General features: G+C 35.8%; 1 protein-coding gene across 2 annotated transcripts; it reads right to left on the bottom strand.

Annotated features, from left to right (window-relative positions):
* Positions 1 to 1,216: 1,216 nt before the first annotated feature.
* On the bottom strand, positions 1,217 to 17,649 carry LOC125859704 (magnesium transporter MRS2-I-like). 2 transcript variants are annotated; one of them, XM_049539504.1, is made up of 11 exons: positions 17,129 to 17,649; positions 16,332 to 16,361; positions 11,446 to 11,596; positions 11,179 to 11,300; positions 9,254 to 9,328; positions 3,385 to 3,609; positions 3,226 to 3,270; positions 2,021 to 2,065; positions 1,904 to 1,933; positions 1,652 to 1,771; positions 1,217 to 1,538 (listed from the first exon to the last, which is right to left on the bottom strand). In XM_049539504.1, exons 1-11 carry the CDS (start codon positions 17,393 to 17,395, stop codon positions 1,452 to 1,454), a joined length of 1,197 nt encoding a protein of 398 aa, XP_049395461.1. In that variant the 5' UTR covers positions 17,396 to 17,649; the 3' UTR covers positions 1,217 to 1,451. The 2 variants fall into 2 exon arrangements, with proteins under 2 accessions (XP_049395461.1, XP_049395462.1); XM_049539505.1 differs by lacking the exon at positions 1,217 to 1,538 and having other exon boundaries at positions 1,650 to 1,812; positions 17,129 to 17,648.
* Positions 17,650 to 17,921: the final 272 nt, after the last annotated feature.

The raw sequence follows: 17,921 nt of genomic DNA on the forward strand, positions 1-17,921 counted from the left end.
TATACGTGATAGTTTCCCAACTCAATACGGTGGTCCTCAAAAAGTTTTTTGAGAAAAAAATTTTGGTGCTCCGGACGCTAGATCCATGTGCTAATATATACGAAAAATTGAGGAATTTGAGTGATTACTAAAAAAGGGCCTGTAGATGCAGAAATGAGCGTGAAAAAAATGGTGTAAGTATACGTGATGGTTTCCCAACTCAATACAGAGGTCCTCATAAAGTTTTTTGAGAAAAAAATTTTGGGTGCTCTGGGTGCCAGATCTATGCGCTAATACACATGAAAAATTTAGGAATTTGCTCGATTCCTAAAAATGGGCATGTAGATGCGGAAATGGGCATGAAAAAAATGGTGTGAGTATACGTGATGGTTCCCCAACTCAATACGGAGGTCCTTATAAAGTTTTATGAGAAAAAAAATTATAGTGCTCCGAGCGCCAGATCCATGAGCTAATACACACGAAAAATTAAGTAATTTGTGTGATTCATAAAATAGGGCCTATAGATGCGGAAATGGGCGTGAAAAAAATGGTGTCAGTATACGTGATGGTTCCCCAACTCAAATGGATCCCCATGGATTTTTGGTGATATGCGATTCCGACGATTTTTTGACCGAAATTTTTTGTGGGCATCTGTAACGACCTATTTAGTGGCATGTGTTGATTCGGAGGGGCAAACATAGGCATTTTCAAGTTCAAACAAGACCCGAAACGAGAAATACCATCTTTCCATTTTTCGCGTGCTATAGGCCATGATATTGAGTGATTTGTGATCCCGACAGTTTTTTGGCCAAACTTTTTTGTGGATGTCCATGACGATCTATTTAATGGTGTGTGTTGGTTCGAAGGGGAAAACTTCAGCGTTTTCAAGTTCAAACAAGGCCCAGAACGAAAAATATCAATTTTTCATTTTTCATGTGCTATATAGTCTTAAGAATTTTGGGTGAAATGTGATACCGACAAATTTTTGGCCAAAATTCTTTTGGACATCCGTGACGACCTTATTAATGGAGTGCGTTGGTTCGGAGGGACAAACGTCGACATTTTAAAGTTCAAATGAGGCCCGGAATGGAAAATGACAGGGTTAGGGCATTTTGAGCGATGGTGTGTTGGTTCATTAATTTGAGCTTGTATTTATTCTTCAAAATCAATGTAATTCATCACATTGTCAAAAGGGCATTTTCGTAATCCAACTTTGTACTTTGATCGTTTCCACTTTTAATAATAATAATATATGATGATATGACAGGGTAAGCCCTGCAGTAGATATCACAAGCTTGTTTTGTCCAAAAGAGTGAATGGAATTCTCTTGTCATAGCAAAATAACTATGGTCATTCACAGCTTTGGGTTTTTTGTATGGTTCCTTAACATATGAGCCATCAAGTATGTTGGCAATGAGAGATGGCAAAAGCTTTAGCACACCATCAGATCTGCCTTCACTTGATAGTAGAATTCATGATCCAACAAGCCCTTTGAAGCGAGCGTAAGAGATTATAAGTATGAAAAGCACGGCGCAAATGATGCCGCTAATGGCTACCACCTGCACAACATTAAACCAAATATTAACCAAGTAGCTAGTTTATTTTGCCATAAAGGTGTGGTAACCAGACAACAATATTACAGCTGGTCAGAACTAAGAGGTGTCAAACTTACCCATTTAAACATGTAACCATGTTCATGATTCCAAGAATATGGAATGTTCATCCCAAAAATTCCAGCAATCAAAGAGTAGATAGACGCACACACAGTTCCTGAACTGAGAAAGAGTTCTAACTGAAGCCAGCATTGACAAAAGGCCATGAACATAGAGACAACTGTCATCGTGAGTTTCATTGAGATTGTCTATAACACAATAAGAAGAAAATGATAGTAGAAGAAAGGTGATTAAGATAAAATGCAGAGCACCTGAATGAGCTGATTTCGATGATTGTCCAGCTGAAATAAGAAATGTAAGTTAGACATCATACTAACCCATTCAGATGAATCATATCAAAAAGAAAATTATCTTGCCATTTCAACTACCTGAATGTTAATATAATCTTCTGTGTTGTCAATATATTCTCGTAGCTGCAAATTAAAATACACAAATATTAACTAGAAATTGAAAATAAAATGCATTCGGGAACAGCCTCTCTATCTTCACAAGGTATGGATAAGGCTGCGTATACACCACCCTCCCCAGACCCCACTTGTGGGATTACACTGGCTATGTTGTGAAAATAAAATGCATTCAACATGGCACTCGGAACTGAAAATTCCCGAAGAACAAAATCTAAAAGATCAATGGATTTCCACCCATCTAATAGTCATGTCAGATGGACCACCAATTTGGAATAAAAGGGACATGTGCTAGTAAATAAAGGAAAATGAAGGGGGAGGCGTTGTGTTGAATGCATGGATTCAATGAAAGCAACAAAGATTGGTCCACATTGAGATCCCATTACCCAACAATGGAAGGCCTAATCCCTCTAGTCACAACCATCGTAGAAGCACTTTGTTTTTCAACATTTGCCAAATCAGAAAAATCAGACCTGATTTGTTGTATCTTAAAGAGGCATGAGAGAAAAGGTAAAAGAAAGCAATGACAATTCGGGTTCAGAAAGAAGGAATATCTATATGTTAACATAAGGAGACTTGGTTGCTCTCCGACCATTAAAAACAATGACCACCAGCATTGAGAATTGAAGAGCATTGAGAAGAGGGGTAAAAGGAAATGGATTTATTTTTGTGCCAAATAAAACTATTGAAATGAATTTGTCAAAATATCCTTTTTATCGAGTGGATCTGTCAAACATTAATCAACAAGATACTTAAGCAGAAAATAAATTGATAGCAACAAAAATGGCAAAGCAATAAAAAAGCACCACAGATTGGAATATTAAGGAAGACCCAGATCACTCAAGGTTGGAAAATCGAACACACAGATACGATATCCAAGAGAAAAGGTAGAAAAATCAAGATGCAAAATATTTGTTGGGGAAGGGGGAGGGTGAACAACTGAACTATTTGGCTCAAGTCCGCTATTCAATCACTTCAAAAGAATTTCAGAGGCAGCATACAACTACTATAGCCATCTCTTTATTATGATACCTCTACTATTATAGAGGCACAGACCAAATTTAAAGAAATGTCAAACTTGAACTCCATGTAAAGGTTCTAAAAGGTTTAGCCAGCTTAAAATATCCAACTTCACATTACTAAAGCTAAAGATGGCAAAACTTGCATACCGTAGTTAGTTTATTAAATGTGCCATCAATTTGCATGAAGTAAGCCTGCAAGAAAGAGAACCATTTCCTTGTAAGTATGGCTCAAAAGAAGCTTTGTTTCTTTTTTTCAACTTTTCCTTCTCTTAGGTATAATGAATGATGGCATTAGTAGAAGGTTACCTCCAATAGCATTTCAAGCTCTTCAACATCATTCTCATCCCCCCGAACTGTTGCAATACTTGCTCTACTAGCCCTAGATATTTTTGAGCCAATGGTGGGTGAGGCAAGAAACCAACTGGCTGCACCTGATCCACTTACAGGTGATGCACCAGCCAATTTTCTGGACAAATAGAGGTCAGCCATGTCATCATCATCATCCAGAAGTTGTTCAAGCTCATCTCTCACCTGCAATTAAGTACATAATCATAATGAAGCAAACATAATGACTAGACTGTTCAGTGCATAGTGTGACAAAGGATAGCAATGGCAGGTATTGCACTGCTGATATATGGGTAAAAAGATACTTTATGATATCAAAAGAGGTCTAAGAAAGAACTATAACTTATAAGGATATTACACACTGTCTAGTGCATTGAGCAACTGAAGGGCGCTGGTTACATCATTTAGAAGATAAAGTTTTTTTTTTTTTTTGGGACAAGTAACAGTAGAAGGTATAGTTTGCTTAATAAAGTAAAGAAATACACTTATATTTGAGGCTAATAACATTTTCCTTTTTGCCTAATAAACTTCTGAGATTTTTATCCATCCGAACAGTCCATTTAGTGCCAGTTATGCATTAGTTATGCAGGTATTAGTTATGTAGGAATTAGTTGTGCAGGAATTAGGTATGCAAACATTAATTATGTAGGAATTAGTTATGCATGTAGTGATTATGTAGGGATTAAGTATGCATGTATTATTTATGCAGGGTTTAGTTATGTAGGAATTACCATACATGAATTACATGAATTTTTTCTAAATGAATATTTTTTTATTTTTTTTTTATAAAATTTTCTTAATGAATATTTGATTTGTTTTAAATTAATTTACATTATTACTGCAAAGAAACAAAATTTAAACGCTCTTAAAAAGGGCCAGAAGTACTCATCATGAATCTAGTTATCACAATTTGATACCTAGAGATTGACTCTTGTTTGCATGATTTGTACGGAAAAAAAAGGTATTGCCATCTGGCCAAGATAGAAATCGTAATTTGGATCAGTAGACAAAATTATAGGAGACAATATAAATAAAATATATAATTCTTTCTCATCCTCAATCACATTAAATATAAAGAATAAAAAAAAAACGTTTTAAGAGTGAATTGATAGAGGTAAATGTGTAATTCATTATTTTAATCCATGTATAACTAATCCCCACATAACTTATTCCACCTTCTACCTCACATAAAATTATACATAGATTTCATCATGAATTATGTGAGCACTAATTATGTAAAATTGCTAAAACACAACCAAACACCAAATGGTTATGTAAAATTCTAGAGAAAATGGTCAAAATGGTCCTTCATGTATGGGGGTTGAATTATTTTGGTCCTTGCTATATACCACACGATAGAAATGGTCCTTAATGTATGTAAAATGGGTATCATTTTGGTCCTAATCCCTAAATTTAACTGTTCTCCGTTAAAATCTAACGACCCCCTCTCAAGCTCATCTCTCTTCTCCTTGCTTGCTCTGCCTCCCTCTCTACTTCTCAATCCATTTGATTGAAATGACTTGAAATTAGATTCCACAAAATATCCATCCGACTGAGCTGGCATAGCAAACATTGTACCATTCCACAAAATTGAAATGGCTTAACTATATACCAATTGATCTCTTCCATAGGATGATGAATATAACCCAAAAATTGTTGTTGTGAACAGAATATTATACACAAGCAAGCTCACAAAGAATGGTATTTTTCATTGTCTATCACCATATACCCTTCCGGAGTGAGAATTAGAACTTTTATCATTAATTACTCTTCCTGAATTAGAATTGGCATATTTCCTCATGCTCAACAACCAGTATACAAAAGAAGCTAAATTTTACAAATGAGTTGCAAGCAAAAAGTTTCCAAGACTCGAGCTTTTCGCCTTTATCTCCTCCAGAGAAAAAAAGGATGGAGCTTTACCATCAAAGTGAAAAAAAGATGATATGGGCTATCAACAGAAATGGATGTTTCTCTAGAAAGAGCACTGAAGCTCAAAAGCTTCCAAATTTCCACAGATGAAAAAGTAAAATTATTGGTGTTGGGTTTTACTATCCAAAGAAACTGACTAATAGATGCAAGGTTGAAAATTGAAGAAAAAAGTGATAGCACCAATGTAAGACTACAGAACAAATTCAAATAAAATAATCAGATTACCTACAAACAATAAATAGATTCCAGTCCTGCTTGCAGTGAAGAACCAGAGAGGTGGTGGGTCAGCAAGGAGAAGAGAGAGATGAGCTAGGGAGGGGAACGTTAGATTTTAACGGAAAACAGTTAAACTTAGGGATAGAGTTCTTCTGCTCGAGAAACTACAAAATTCATGGCAGTCTATGCACATATTGTAAACATGCAAGATAAGGCGTGAGGTAAGAGATCAGTCATTATCATCCCGAAAATGTCATTTAATGCCTGGGTGGAAGGTCACTGCAGTTGAACTCTCACTTCATTTATATCGAATCCCAGAAGGCAGTTACAAGTGTTGCTAGGAATACAGTGGAAGGACTCCCCTACACAGACAGTGTCACAAGGAATAAATGGACGGCCAAAGAAAGGAATGAGGCCACTGTTCAGGAGAAAGATGGTATCATCACCATTTCTGGAGGAGTCGGCACTTCCCAAAATGAACTCTCTAAGAGTGAGGTGGGTAGCCTTCCAGTAGGGATTTCAGAGAAATATCGTTGGGCTAGTAGCACTTGGAAGCAGGCATACATAATGTTAACATCTATGAGATGGGACAAAACCCTTCCTTCTCGAATTCTCATTGAAGACAACATCAAACCATGTTCTAAAGGGGAAGTGGTATTGGTAACTTCAAGAGTTTAATTTTCAATGGTGGTCGTCAGCAGTGGGCTCTCTCTTAAAAACTTCAGACATCAATCATGTTTGGATCAGGTAGGTTTCCCACTACAATTATGGCCCCATAATGTTTTCAAGGAAGTCAGAGATTACTATGGAGGTTGGATTCAAATTGAAGAAGAAAGAGGGCTCAGAGACCATCTAAAATGAGAAAGACGGAAAGGTGAGAGGGAATGACGTCTTAATCCCAAAGGGTTGCTCCAAAGATGTACAACCTAATATCTTTGAGGACTCATATCTTCTGGCATATGAGGGCATCACGGCATCTATTTTAAGAGATCCAACTATAACAAGAATCAGCATAGAATTTGACTTAGATTTCCAAGGATGCAAAAAGGTGGTTTTATAATTGTTCACGAAGATTGATCATAAGAGGAAAACAAACAAAGGTGACACAGGTTCGCTGATGGCAACAACTCCAAAAATTAAAGGGTTCCAAAGAGCTGAACAACACACTTTCTTTAAAAAGTCCAAGCACCACATGTGAACAATGTTTTTGGAGAAGGAACCCCAATAGTGCTTATGAGGATAACACCGTTGGTAAGCTTGGACTCAACACAATCTCACTGTTTGCACAATCTTTCAAGCAACAAAAAGCATCCACATTCATTTTCGGCCTTAGTGGAACTTCTCACTTGTGAGGAAGAAAGGGAATCTAGTATCTTAGCAGCAGCATTTTCAAGGCTGGGTTCTCGAAGAGCATGTAAATAAATTAGAATCCTTAAATCTATTTCCATGAAACAGCTAATTCAAATGAAGTTCTCTTTCGTCTTTTCTTGGGTAGAAGGTTATAAGAAACTCTAACAAGCCACAATAATTAAATCAAGATATCTTTTTTAATTGGTGAATATGATCAAGATAGCCTGTACAGTAGGTTCAAGATAGAACTGGGATATTGACGAGAAACAAAGCACTTTGGAGTATGCAAGGATCCTAAGAATCCAACTGCAACAAATTCCATGACAAAGTTCGTTCTTAATAGGAGTAGAAATTACAGCACACGCATAAGTTGAAGATATTCATTTAGGGATCATTTAGTAGAGTGTATTAATAAAAATAATGCTTGCATTAGCTTTGTGTATTAGTAGTACCTTGTTTGATCCATTTTTTTATGCTATGTATAACTAATGCAAGCATTAGTTACACACTCTATTGTGTATTGTGTATTGATAAGTGTATTACTAATACCATGAATTTCTACGTATTAGTAATGCAAAGGATTTAACACATGCATTAGCATAATTAAAGACCCACTTACCCCTCAAAAACACTTTTACATCTTTTCCACCATAATTGTGGAGGATACTTCTGTAAATAAATATTTTTATACAATACACTTTTTTTTAATACACCAAACCAAACAATGCATAAAAAATATCTATGCTTGACTAATGCAAGTATAACTAATACAATCATTACTAATACACTCTATTTAGCATTATTTTTATACACTCTACCAAATGACCCCTTAGTATATCAAAATGGAGTGGAGCTCCATGGCGAAGGTAGTACAACACGGGGATGTGTCGTAGGTGCATGTCATGAATTTAAAACTTAGTAGCAACACCAAGACTGGATTTCAGCAGAGAAGTGCCGAGCAGGGAATCCATTTCTACCGAGTTTTGAATATGAAACAGCAAATTTCTTGGTTATCAAAACAATATATCAAAATGGAGCAGAAAGAAATGTGGTTCATATAATGGGTCACGATTCTAATATATACAAGCTAATCATGTATGAACATTGGGCTTCTTTACTGCTAACTTTAAGATCATTATCAAGTTTTTCTTTTCCCCTTTTTCTTGGTGGGTGGGTGGCAGTTTCTGTACAAATATCTATCTCCGAGAAATGTAAATATACTAGCTGCATATATATCGCTACTACGGGTGACAAAATTAGCCCATGAAAGTCAGGTCATTGGTTCAAGCCATTTTGAGACGTCCAATTCAGCCGGTAAAGAAATGAATCTTGCGCTTAACTCAACCTCAAAAGTTAGCTCATGAGGGGAGGATTGTCCAAGTCCATTTAAGGAGTCCATAATTCTCTCATCCCACTGATGTGGGACTTAACACCCTGCCTCACCCCAGGACTGGACATCTAGTGCGTGGATAATTTAATATGAAAGCCAAACATCATCAGTAATTGGGATGGGTCTGGCTCTAATGCCATGTAAAATTAGATTTTGGGACTAGCTCACTCTGCCTAACTCACCTAATTTTACATGGTCTCAGAGAGGGACTTATCTCACCCGATGTTGGGCCCCCAAATTAAATTTGTCCACGTACCAGATGTCCATCCCCAGGTGTGAGGTGGGGGGTGTTAAAGACTGAAAAAATTCCACATCGGTGGTTAATGAGATGTATGGTCTTCTTATACGGCTTGGGCAATCCTTCTGCCTTTGAGCTAGCTTTAAGGGTGTGGGTTAGGGTCAAGACCTAATTTTACACAACCATTTAAAAATCGGGTTGATATGTAGCTCAAGTTGACCCATGAAAAACCTTGTCAAAATATTTTCAAAAGGACATTTTTGTTTGATATGTTATATATTACAAAAATAAAGAAGAAAAAAAAAAGTTGTATTAGGTTCTTAAAAACATATTAAAAACAAACAAAGGAAATTAAAACATAGTAAGAAATACTAAAAATTGGGCGGGTTGGGTTATGACCTGTGTTTTAGCTCGTTTCAGCCCAAGTAACTTTTAAGTCATTTAGACCCGCCTAAGTTCAGCCCAACCAGCCCATTTAACACCACTAATCGACACAAAGGCTGGAATCTGTGGTCATGACGAGGCATTTATTAATGGAACAACGGAATAATACAAAATATGACTCTTTCAACAAAATATCTTTAACAATCTGGAGAGGAAAAAGTTCAAAGGATTTAAATGGTGTTCAGCTTGTTAAAACAAACTAATAAAAATGAAAACACAAATAAGAAAGTTAATGTCAGTGTCACTTAAATATAGGTTCCAACCTTTTGTACACGAGCAGTCAACCGTGTCATTTGACTTTTTAATTTCCGCACTCTATCCAGATTACGGCTACTAATCTGCATTAAAAATTATTTTGAAAAAATTAACCCATGATAGATAGATAACATTCTAGCAATCAACCTTCCAAGGATTGTAGACACAAAGACATCCACATATACGTGCATGCAGGAGATTATGCGTGACGATCAGGAAAAGGAACCACAGAAGAAAGAATCTTAAGATTCTTGACATGAAAAGGAACATGCTGAACTTTCAAATGCAGTACAACCTCAAACTTGTTGAAATTAGTAGCTGCACCTAAGTTACCCAAGAAATGCAAGCAAAACTTTACAAGGACAAACAGCAGGAAACGGACACAATGTCCAAGATGCCAAAAGACACTGAATATATATATCCCAGCAAACTAAGAGAACAGTATACATTCTTCCTTTTTTTTCATGTAGAAAATTATATGCATTCTTCATATGTGGAACAATATCTGAAGGATAAGGACCTCTTTCAGTAAGTTTTGGGGAACACCTTTCATTGAAATAGACATGCAGAGGGGTGTGTGTGAGGGAGAAAGAGAGTGAAAACACCTAACAGTTTGTGCTGAGTGAGTATGGCCTGCCCTAATTGACATCTGTTTATTATTCTTTAAGAAGTGACTATGACCAAGTTTTACTCCAAAACTATCAAGTTTTCTGTGAAGGGTACTCATGCTAAAATTAACACGGCGAGGGGGGATAAGAAGCAGTAGAACTTTTTCAGGAAATAGTTCACACTTCCTCATATCAGAAGCAGTAAAAGAGAGAGTCCAAACAGTATTTAATATGGCGAGGAATTCTCTTTTAAAGGACAAACAAAAACAACTACAAGTACTACTGTTTACAAAAAGGAATTATTTACTATTAATAACAAAAGTGTGATTTGCTAATAAGGTGAGAGTGGCCCAGGTGGAGGACAAGTTACGGGAGGCGAGACTGAGATGGTTCAGGTATGTGAAGAGGAGATACGAGAATGCTTAGTGTGGAGCTGTGAGAGGTTGGCTATGGATGGTTTCAGGAAGGTAGAGGTAGATCAAAGTATTGAAGTGAGGTGATTAGACAGGACATATGGCAGCTTGATCAGCTTCCAGCGGACATGATCTTAGATAGGAGATTATGGAGGACATGGATTATGGTAGTAGGTATATGAGGGTTGTCTCGTTTATTCTACCTTACTAGCAGTCGTAGTATTACTCTTGTAGTTTTTGGTTTCTTTGATTTCTGTTACTATTTATTATTCCTTGTACTTCGTTTATCGTATTACTTGATTTCTTCACTCATATTATTTTCTTAAGCCAAGGTTTATCGGAAACAATCTCTCTACCTCCCAAGGTAGGGGTAAGATCTGCGTACGCACTACCCTCCCTAGACCCCACTAGTGGGACTACACTGGGTTTTGTTGTTGTTAACAAAGTGTTATCTGTGTAGAGATAGTCCAACACTCACCCAAATTTTTTTACTTTTTCTTAACCTTACGATTCCAAGTCAAAATTTAATGGTGTCTCATTTTCTTGAGACAACAATGGCCAAAGGCAAAAAAAAAAAAAAAAAAAAAAAAAGGAAAAAAACCGAGTGCCAAGAATGATAAATAGGATCTTAGTTCACGTAAAGTGTCGTAAACAAACAAAAAGCATGATAGTTGAGATTGAAGATTTCCAACACACACACAAACATAAAAATAATTATTTGTGTTAGTGTGTGTGCAGGAAACAGTTAAGGATTGCAAGTTATCAATTGACATATAACAGGAAATTCAGGATAAACAAGGAAAGATAAGAATGTTGGCAGAAGGTAGCTCTTTTTTCTAGGGATGGAAGAGCAATATCATTTAGCATACTTATAATGTAAACACTAAACAGATTTATGTTTCATATACACACCTTTGATGTCAGCATATCCAGAGCAGGGTAAACAGCAGTTTCCAATTCTAATGTGCGCGCAGCAAGGTAACTACAGATGGCTTCCAAAGCGACCTCTAGGGCTCGGAATTCAAATGGAGACTCTGTGTTGTATTTGGCACAAGAAAAAATGTTAACATACTCACAAAAAGAACACGAGTAATATCCAAAGAAATGAGAAGCATGAGCTTAAAAATCCAATGTGAGAAATTCACAAGTACAGAAAATTGAGAATGATAAGAGGAAAACCATCTTCCTCAGTTGTTTCAATATCATGCAGAACATTGGAATCTTTTTCCTCTCTCTGGTCTTCACGATTTGCATTCATTGGTTTCAGTCGCCTTCTGAGTTCCTCAACAACGGGAGTAACATTGTCATCTGATGGATCCCGAAGAAGAACCTGTCCAATAGAAAATTTAGAAATGGTCATATATTTGGGGCTGATTTTATAAGCGAAAATCGCTCAATGTGTAGAAGTTGATGTGAATATCCACAATAACAAGATCTAACTGCCCACATGGAACTTCAATTACACAACATAGTAAAGATGTATGTATTCTTTCTCCTCATGTAAAATAAAAAACTTGGGAGCCAAGGGATTGGAATTTTAATCAAAAGAAAATGGTAGGACCAAATCTGACTCATTTGTCTAATTATAAAGATAACTTTTGTTTATTCTAAATGATGTCTCACTCATGTAGTTAAAACAAAGGTCATTGTACTCATTCATGTTGATTTGATTTTCAGAGAAATATAGCATCAGCAGGAATTCTAATCCTACTTGTGATCAAGATAAATCTAGATTAAGAGCCCATTTGGGTAAGCTATTTGTAAATTGTTTATGAACTTCAAGTGTTGTAAAGCATTTTTAAGTGATGAAACTGATTTTATAAATAAGCAGTTACGTGTTTTGAATAGAAGTACTAATACTGATAATAAGCAATTAATGTGTTTGGTAAAAAGTAGTGATTTTTTTAATCAAGTAAAAGTATTTTCATTCATAAACATGGTCAAACTGAGCATACACAAGAGTATACCAAAAGGTAAAGAATTTACATAATATGATTCTCTACAAATTCCACTCAATCATCTATACAACAAGGGACTTTCTGATTACACCAAAAGAAAATAAGGGATCAGAGACTACTCCTCAACTCCTCAACTGAGAAGAACTCAATTCTACTCCTTCAAAAGCTCTCATGTTTCCCTCCCCAGGCTATCCACAATAGCACAAGCACAACCACTTTCCATCCCTTCGTCCTCTCTTCCTCCCTCTCTTTCAACTGCACATCAAATCTTTCACAATTTTGGCATTGCCCAAGGAGTGCCAAACCACTTAAACATATCCCCATCATAATCTCATGGTTAGTCCACAATATAGAAGAAAGATTATCCATGTCCTCGCCTGCCTCCTTACCATGTAACACCAACTTCCGTGTTCCCAAATTTTCTATTGTCAAAATCACCCCTCTAATGGCTAGCCAAGTGAAAAAGCACACCTTCCTCGATGCATTTGGAACCCATTGCATTACATGATAAAGCAACTCCTCCCTAACCAACAATTTATCATAAAAGGAATTGACTGAAAACTCTCCATCGTTTCCCAGACTTCACCACCAAACATCAGAATTATCCATCGGATTGACTTGCCAATGAAGTAAAACTAATAACCTTTGAAACTCACTCACTTTCTAGTCTTGAAAATCCCTTCTAAATCTCGAATCCCAAAAAGTCTATCCCCCTTGTGTCCCCCTAATTTGTTGAATTATTGAGTCTCTTTGGCAAGATAATTTGTACAAACTCTGAAATTCATCTTTCAAAACTATGTTCCCACACCATTTATTTCCCAAAATTAATCTCTCCTCCCACCTCCGACCTTGAATGAGATATTTTGCACAAAATAATCCCATCCCTTCATGATATTACTCTACAAACCACAACCGAATGGCAAAACAATATCTCTAGTCTTCCACACACACACACACCCCTTCCATACTCCCATATTTATTGTTATTCCCCCCCTCCACAAAGCCTAAACAACCATTTGCCTAGTAAAGCTTTATTAAAAACTTTTAAATCTTTCATTCCAAGTTCTCCTATTGTTTAGGAGATGTGATCATCTGCCACCGCACCAAGTGGATTTCCTTGTCCCATCCATCACATCCTAGAGGAAATTTCTTTGAATTTTTTCCAACTTTTCAATGACCGAAGTTGGAGCATGAAAGACATGTAGTAAGTGGGAATGCTCGATGAGGTGCTCTTAATAAGCACTTCCTTCCCGCCCTTGGACAAATATTTTTTCTTCCCCCTGCTAGTCCCTTCTCAACCCTCTAAAGAACCAGATTTCACATTGTATGATCCTTGTTCAAATCACCTGAAGGCACTCCGAGATATGTAGTCGGAAAAAGTCCCTACCTTGCAATTCAAGACTCAAGCGAGCGACCTAATATCATTCATCTCCCCAACAGGAATAATCTCACACTCCCTCAAATTAATTTTAAGACCTAATAAGTTGCTCCTTGGGTCAAAAGCATAAAATACTTACAAACAATTATAAATTTAACAATATCCTTGTAAAGAAAAGGTAAACGATGAATACAGAGTGAAAAGAAAGTTGGGGGGGTTTATTCTGTGAAGGTATTTTGAGAATTAAAACAAAATATCAAGGATAAAATAATAAAAAAACTTGATCAAACTAGAAGTGCTCTTATAAGAAATGTGAGTGTAAACCAATCGCGTAGATAAGGCATAAAATGCTTATATGAATTTGACCAGCTTATAAGTTACGAGTTTAGCCAAACACCCTCTAAGATGCTAAACAAAGATAGAAAATCCAGTTCCTATCTTCTCTGGAATGAACAAGAACTGAATTAAGACTAATATGGAATCACTATGTTCAAAGTATGTTTAGATCTGAATGCAGCAACTAGGCTTCTTAAGCTGCCCGAAGATGCTTTCACCAAATAAAGATTAGGGAGCTAACCCATTCAATATGTAAGAATCATAAAAAGCATTCAAAAGCTAAGCAAGAAATGATCTTGGTCTTCCAATGTATACATGAAGAGCCTAAAGGATTTAACTTTAAAATCTAATAATTGCATTAGACTCAAACTTCTAATATTTCAAAGTATAGACCTTTTGTTGAATATCTACTTTTTGAGAAAAGGTAACTTGTATTATAAACACAGGAATACTCAAGACGTATTCCAGTAATACTTACAATCAGAAATACAAAAGTGTTGTTGTTTTCCTATGAACTCATTAAGAACTCTAAGATACTAGGGATATCCTCATCTTCATGAGAATATTCATGTTTACACCAAAAATAGAAAAGAGCTAAACACTTCAACTTCATCTTCTCCATAGAGCAGCTCTTGTTCTCAAAACATCTCTGATTCCTTTCCAGCCAAATAGTCCGCCAAATGCAGGCTGGGACAATCTTCCATCTGTACTTATCTAATTAGATGTTGGAAAACGTACTTTACTATCTTATAAAGGGAAGCTAAGTTGTCATACTTTTCAGGGTTAAGTGAAACATGAGATAAAAAATCTAGGATGGTATATGGTGGGAAAAAATGTAAAAGGACTAATAATTCTACTGGCCTAGGGTGGACTTGACCAACATAACATGTACATGACCAAATTCTGGGAATGGAAAAGGAGGGCACTTGGAAAGAAACAACAGGGATGGGTGGTCTAAATTTGAGGTCAAATGAACATTTTAATCAATTCCAGACTTTGACCACTTTCCAAGTAGGAGAACCCACAAATACTTGAGTTACAAAACAAAATTCCAACAGCCTATCTGAGGTTTGCACAGCATATATCTTCCCAAACCCATGTAAAGAAGGAAGGCTGCAGCAAGATGCCATCTAGTACGAAAATAAATAGTCTACTTATGATGAATTATCTAAACTCCATCTGAGTAAGCTTCCAAAAGCATAACATATCCCATCCTAAAATCCGTGTAAACGATGAGGGTTGACGCGTGTTACTGGCTAGAAAAAAGAAATCCTAACTGTGATGAATCTTATGAATTCTGAACTAAATGAGATGTAACTAGGTACACTGCAATATCGGCGTCCAGGTTTAGTGTTAGATGAGCAACGGGTTCCATAACATCATTCTGGAATTACAAAGTATAAGCAAGGTAAGGTTCCCACACCATGGAAGAGAGCGGATGAAGTCATCCCACAAAATCATGCTTGGGTGTGATGCAAGATAAAAGGGTTCCCACATCTTATTGGATGTATGAGATAATGGATACTACCCCAAGAGAGTTGTATTCGAATAGATAGTTTGAACATAGGCTCGTTGATAGGAAAGTAAAAAGAATATGTTTTTGCCTTAAATAGGAGGAGAGTTAATATTATGTGTCAACAAGAGACTAAGTTGTTACACTAGTAGAATTAGGTATAATGAAGTAAAGGCCATAACAGGCATGAGGGTAAGAGAACATGGTCTAGATGGTATTATCGAGATTTAGAAGTTAAGACGAGTCAAGGTGATTTTCTCAGTGAAAGATTTTGTTATGTCATACAGAAACACCTACTAACATATTTCAGAAGCTAACTCTTGTTAGACTTCTATAAAATGCGTGTAAAGAATCCTGCTATTATGCTGTCCTTTCTAAATGATAGCACAAACAGAATTCAGTTACATGTCCTCGTATTTTTTTATAAGTACATGTCCTAGTATTATTGAACATCCTCTCAGAGGAGAAAGGAAAAGGTAGCATTTTTTGACTTCACAGAAAAATAGAAGCAAGCCCTGACAATAAAAGATTATAGAAAAATTGTCATATCCAATCTTTGTACTGCAATTGTAGTCTTAACTCATAATTTCAACTGATGAAAGTGAAGTCATAAGATTTTGCAACACAACACAAATGTTACCCGCCATAATAAAGTGAAACTGTTGGCATGCCTATCATTAAACAAAAGTAACAGTATACTAAAGCAGTTAAACCACAAGATTGGTAAGAACATGGCTGACTGCATCCTGACTTCAAAAGTACAAAAAATGTAGTTCCATAGACTACACACATACATACAGTTAACAAAAATTCAAATAACTTTGCCAGAGCAAAAGTTCAGAAAACAAGAAGCTTCTGTGAAAAAAAAAACATAAATTACCTCTTCAGATGTAATAATAGCCTTGATATGCTGCCCTTAATCACATAGAACAAAATTTGCAATGGTTAGTAAACAAAGCACTTGAAAATGGAAAATGGAAAATGAAAGTAGGATATAAACTGTCAAGCAAAAAAGCAAAATGTGAAAAACAGGTATAGGTATTTACAGAAAAAACAATTAGCATATCATCTCCAAACACAAAGTGCATATTCCCAACAACTCTGTCTCAATGACAAATAGGACAAAATTGACGGCTTTATGAGTTCTCAATTTTCATTTTGCTCAATTTACAGAGCAGCTATAGCTATTTACAGAAAAAAAATATCAAGAAAATCAGTATATCATCTCCTAATGCAGAGTGCACATTACCAACAACTACGTCTAAAAAGGCAAATCGGACAATACTCAATAATCCAGGATTCTGTATAAAAAAAAAAATCAATCACCACTACATTTAACATATAATCTCCAAACACAGAGTGCACATTCCCAACAACTAGGTCTCAGTGACAAATTGGACAAAATTGAGGACAACTTTATGAATTCTCAAATTTCATTTTGCTCAATTTCTACCCATTTCATTCCAACACTGAATAATTGGCAATTATGTATAAGAAAAAAAATCAATCATGAATTTTCAATCATCATTTTGCTCAATTTCAATCCATTTCATTCCAATACTCACTAATTGGGTACTCTATATAAGAAAAAAAAACCTCAATTTTCATTTTTCTCAATTTCGACTCATTACTCAATAATTGGAGATACTGTATAAGAAAGAAAAAAAAAACAATCACCTCTAAATTAAGAACAATAGCTCTTTCACGGCCAAGAATGGCAGAAGGATAAGAAAGGAGTGGATCAATAATCCGAAGATCACGAGCGTGAATTTGCACGCGATGCATGATCTCGTACTTATCAACATCTAGAACAGTTTCCAATCCTGAAGCATCCATCAAAAGCCAACTCCTTGCACCCGCTCCCTTCTTCTTCAACCCACCCACCACCTTAACTGGATCCACCGGCACCACATGCCCACCTCCTTCTCGACCCATCATCATCATCAACAACAACAATAACCATTCAACCTCAATATCAAATAACCTTTTACACACAATCAACCATAACCCAGAATTTTTTTTCCACAATTTGTATGTATATAGAGTATATTAAAAAACTTTCTCTGTCGTTTTCTGTACAGAAAAAATTCAAGAAAAAATAAACCCTAATTGGATGAAATTATTAGGGTTTTGTGTGTAAATTGGAAAATGTATAAGAATCACATGGCTATACATACAGAGAAGTGGAGAATTATATTTTGGATGAAAGAGGAACTCTGGAAGAAAGCTTTATTTTGTTCCAAAATTCTTTTGTATGATGGCCAAATTGACCCCAACTTCTTTTCGATAGTTTCAATTTGTTCGTTTTACTTTTCGTTTCAAAAATAAATATATTTTTATTTTTTGTTCATTTTTTATATGACGTATTTATTATTATAAAATTTAATTGATGTTTTATACATTTTACATATATTTAGATTAAAATTAAAAATTTAAATGGTTTATTTTTTAACTCTTTTTATTGAAACAA

Source organism: Solanum stenotomum, chromosome 3, assembly GCF_019186545.1.
Source record: "Solanum stenotomum isolate F172 chromosome 3, ASM1918654v1, whole genome shotgun sequence".
Classification (NCBI taxonomy): Eukaryota; Viridiplantae; Streptophyta; class Magnoliopsida; order Solanales; family Solanaceae; genus Solanum; species Solanum stenotomum.

Coding starts and splice junctions, on each gene's coding strand:
- LOC125859704 (XM_049539504.1), bottom strand. CDS start 17,395: ATGATGATGATGGGTCGAGAAGGAGGTGGGCATGTGGTGCCGGTGGAT. Junction 3,271..3,384: donor AGCTTGAAATGCTATTGGAG/GTAACCTTCTAC, acceptor TCTTTCTTGCAG/GCTTACTTCATGCAAATTGA. Junction 1,539..1,651: donor ATGGTTACATGTTTAAATGG/GTAAGTTTGACA, acceptor AATGTTGTGCAG/GTGGTAGCCATTAGCGGCAT.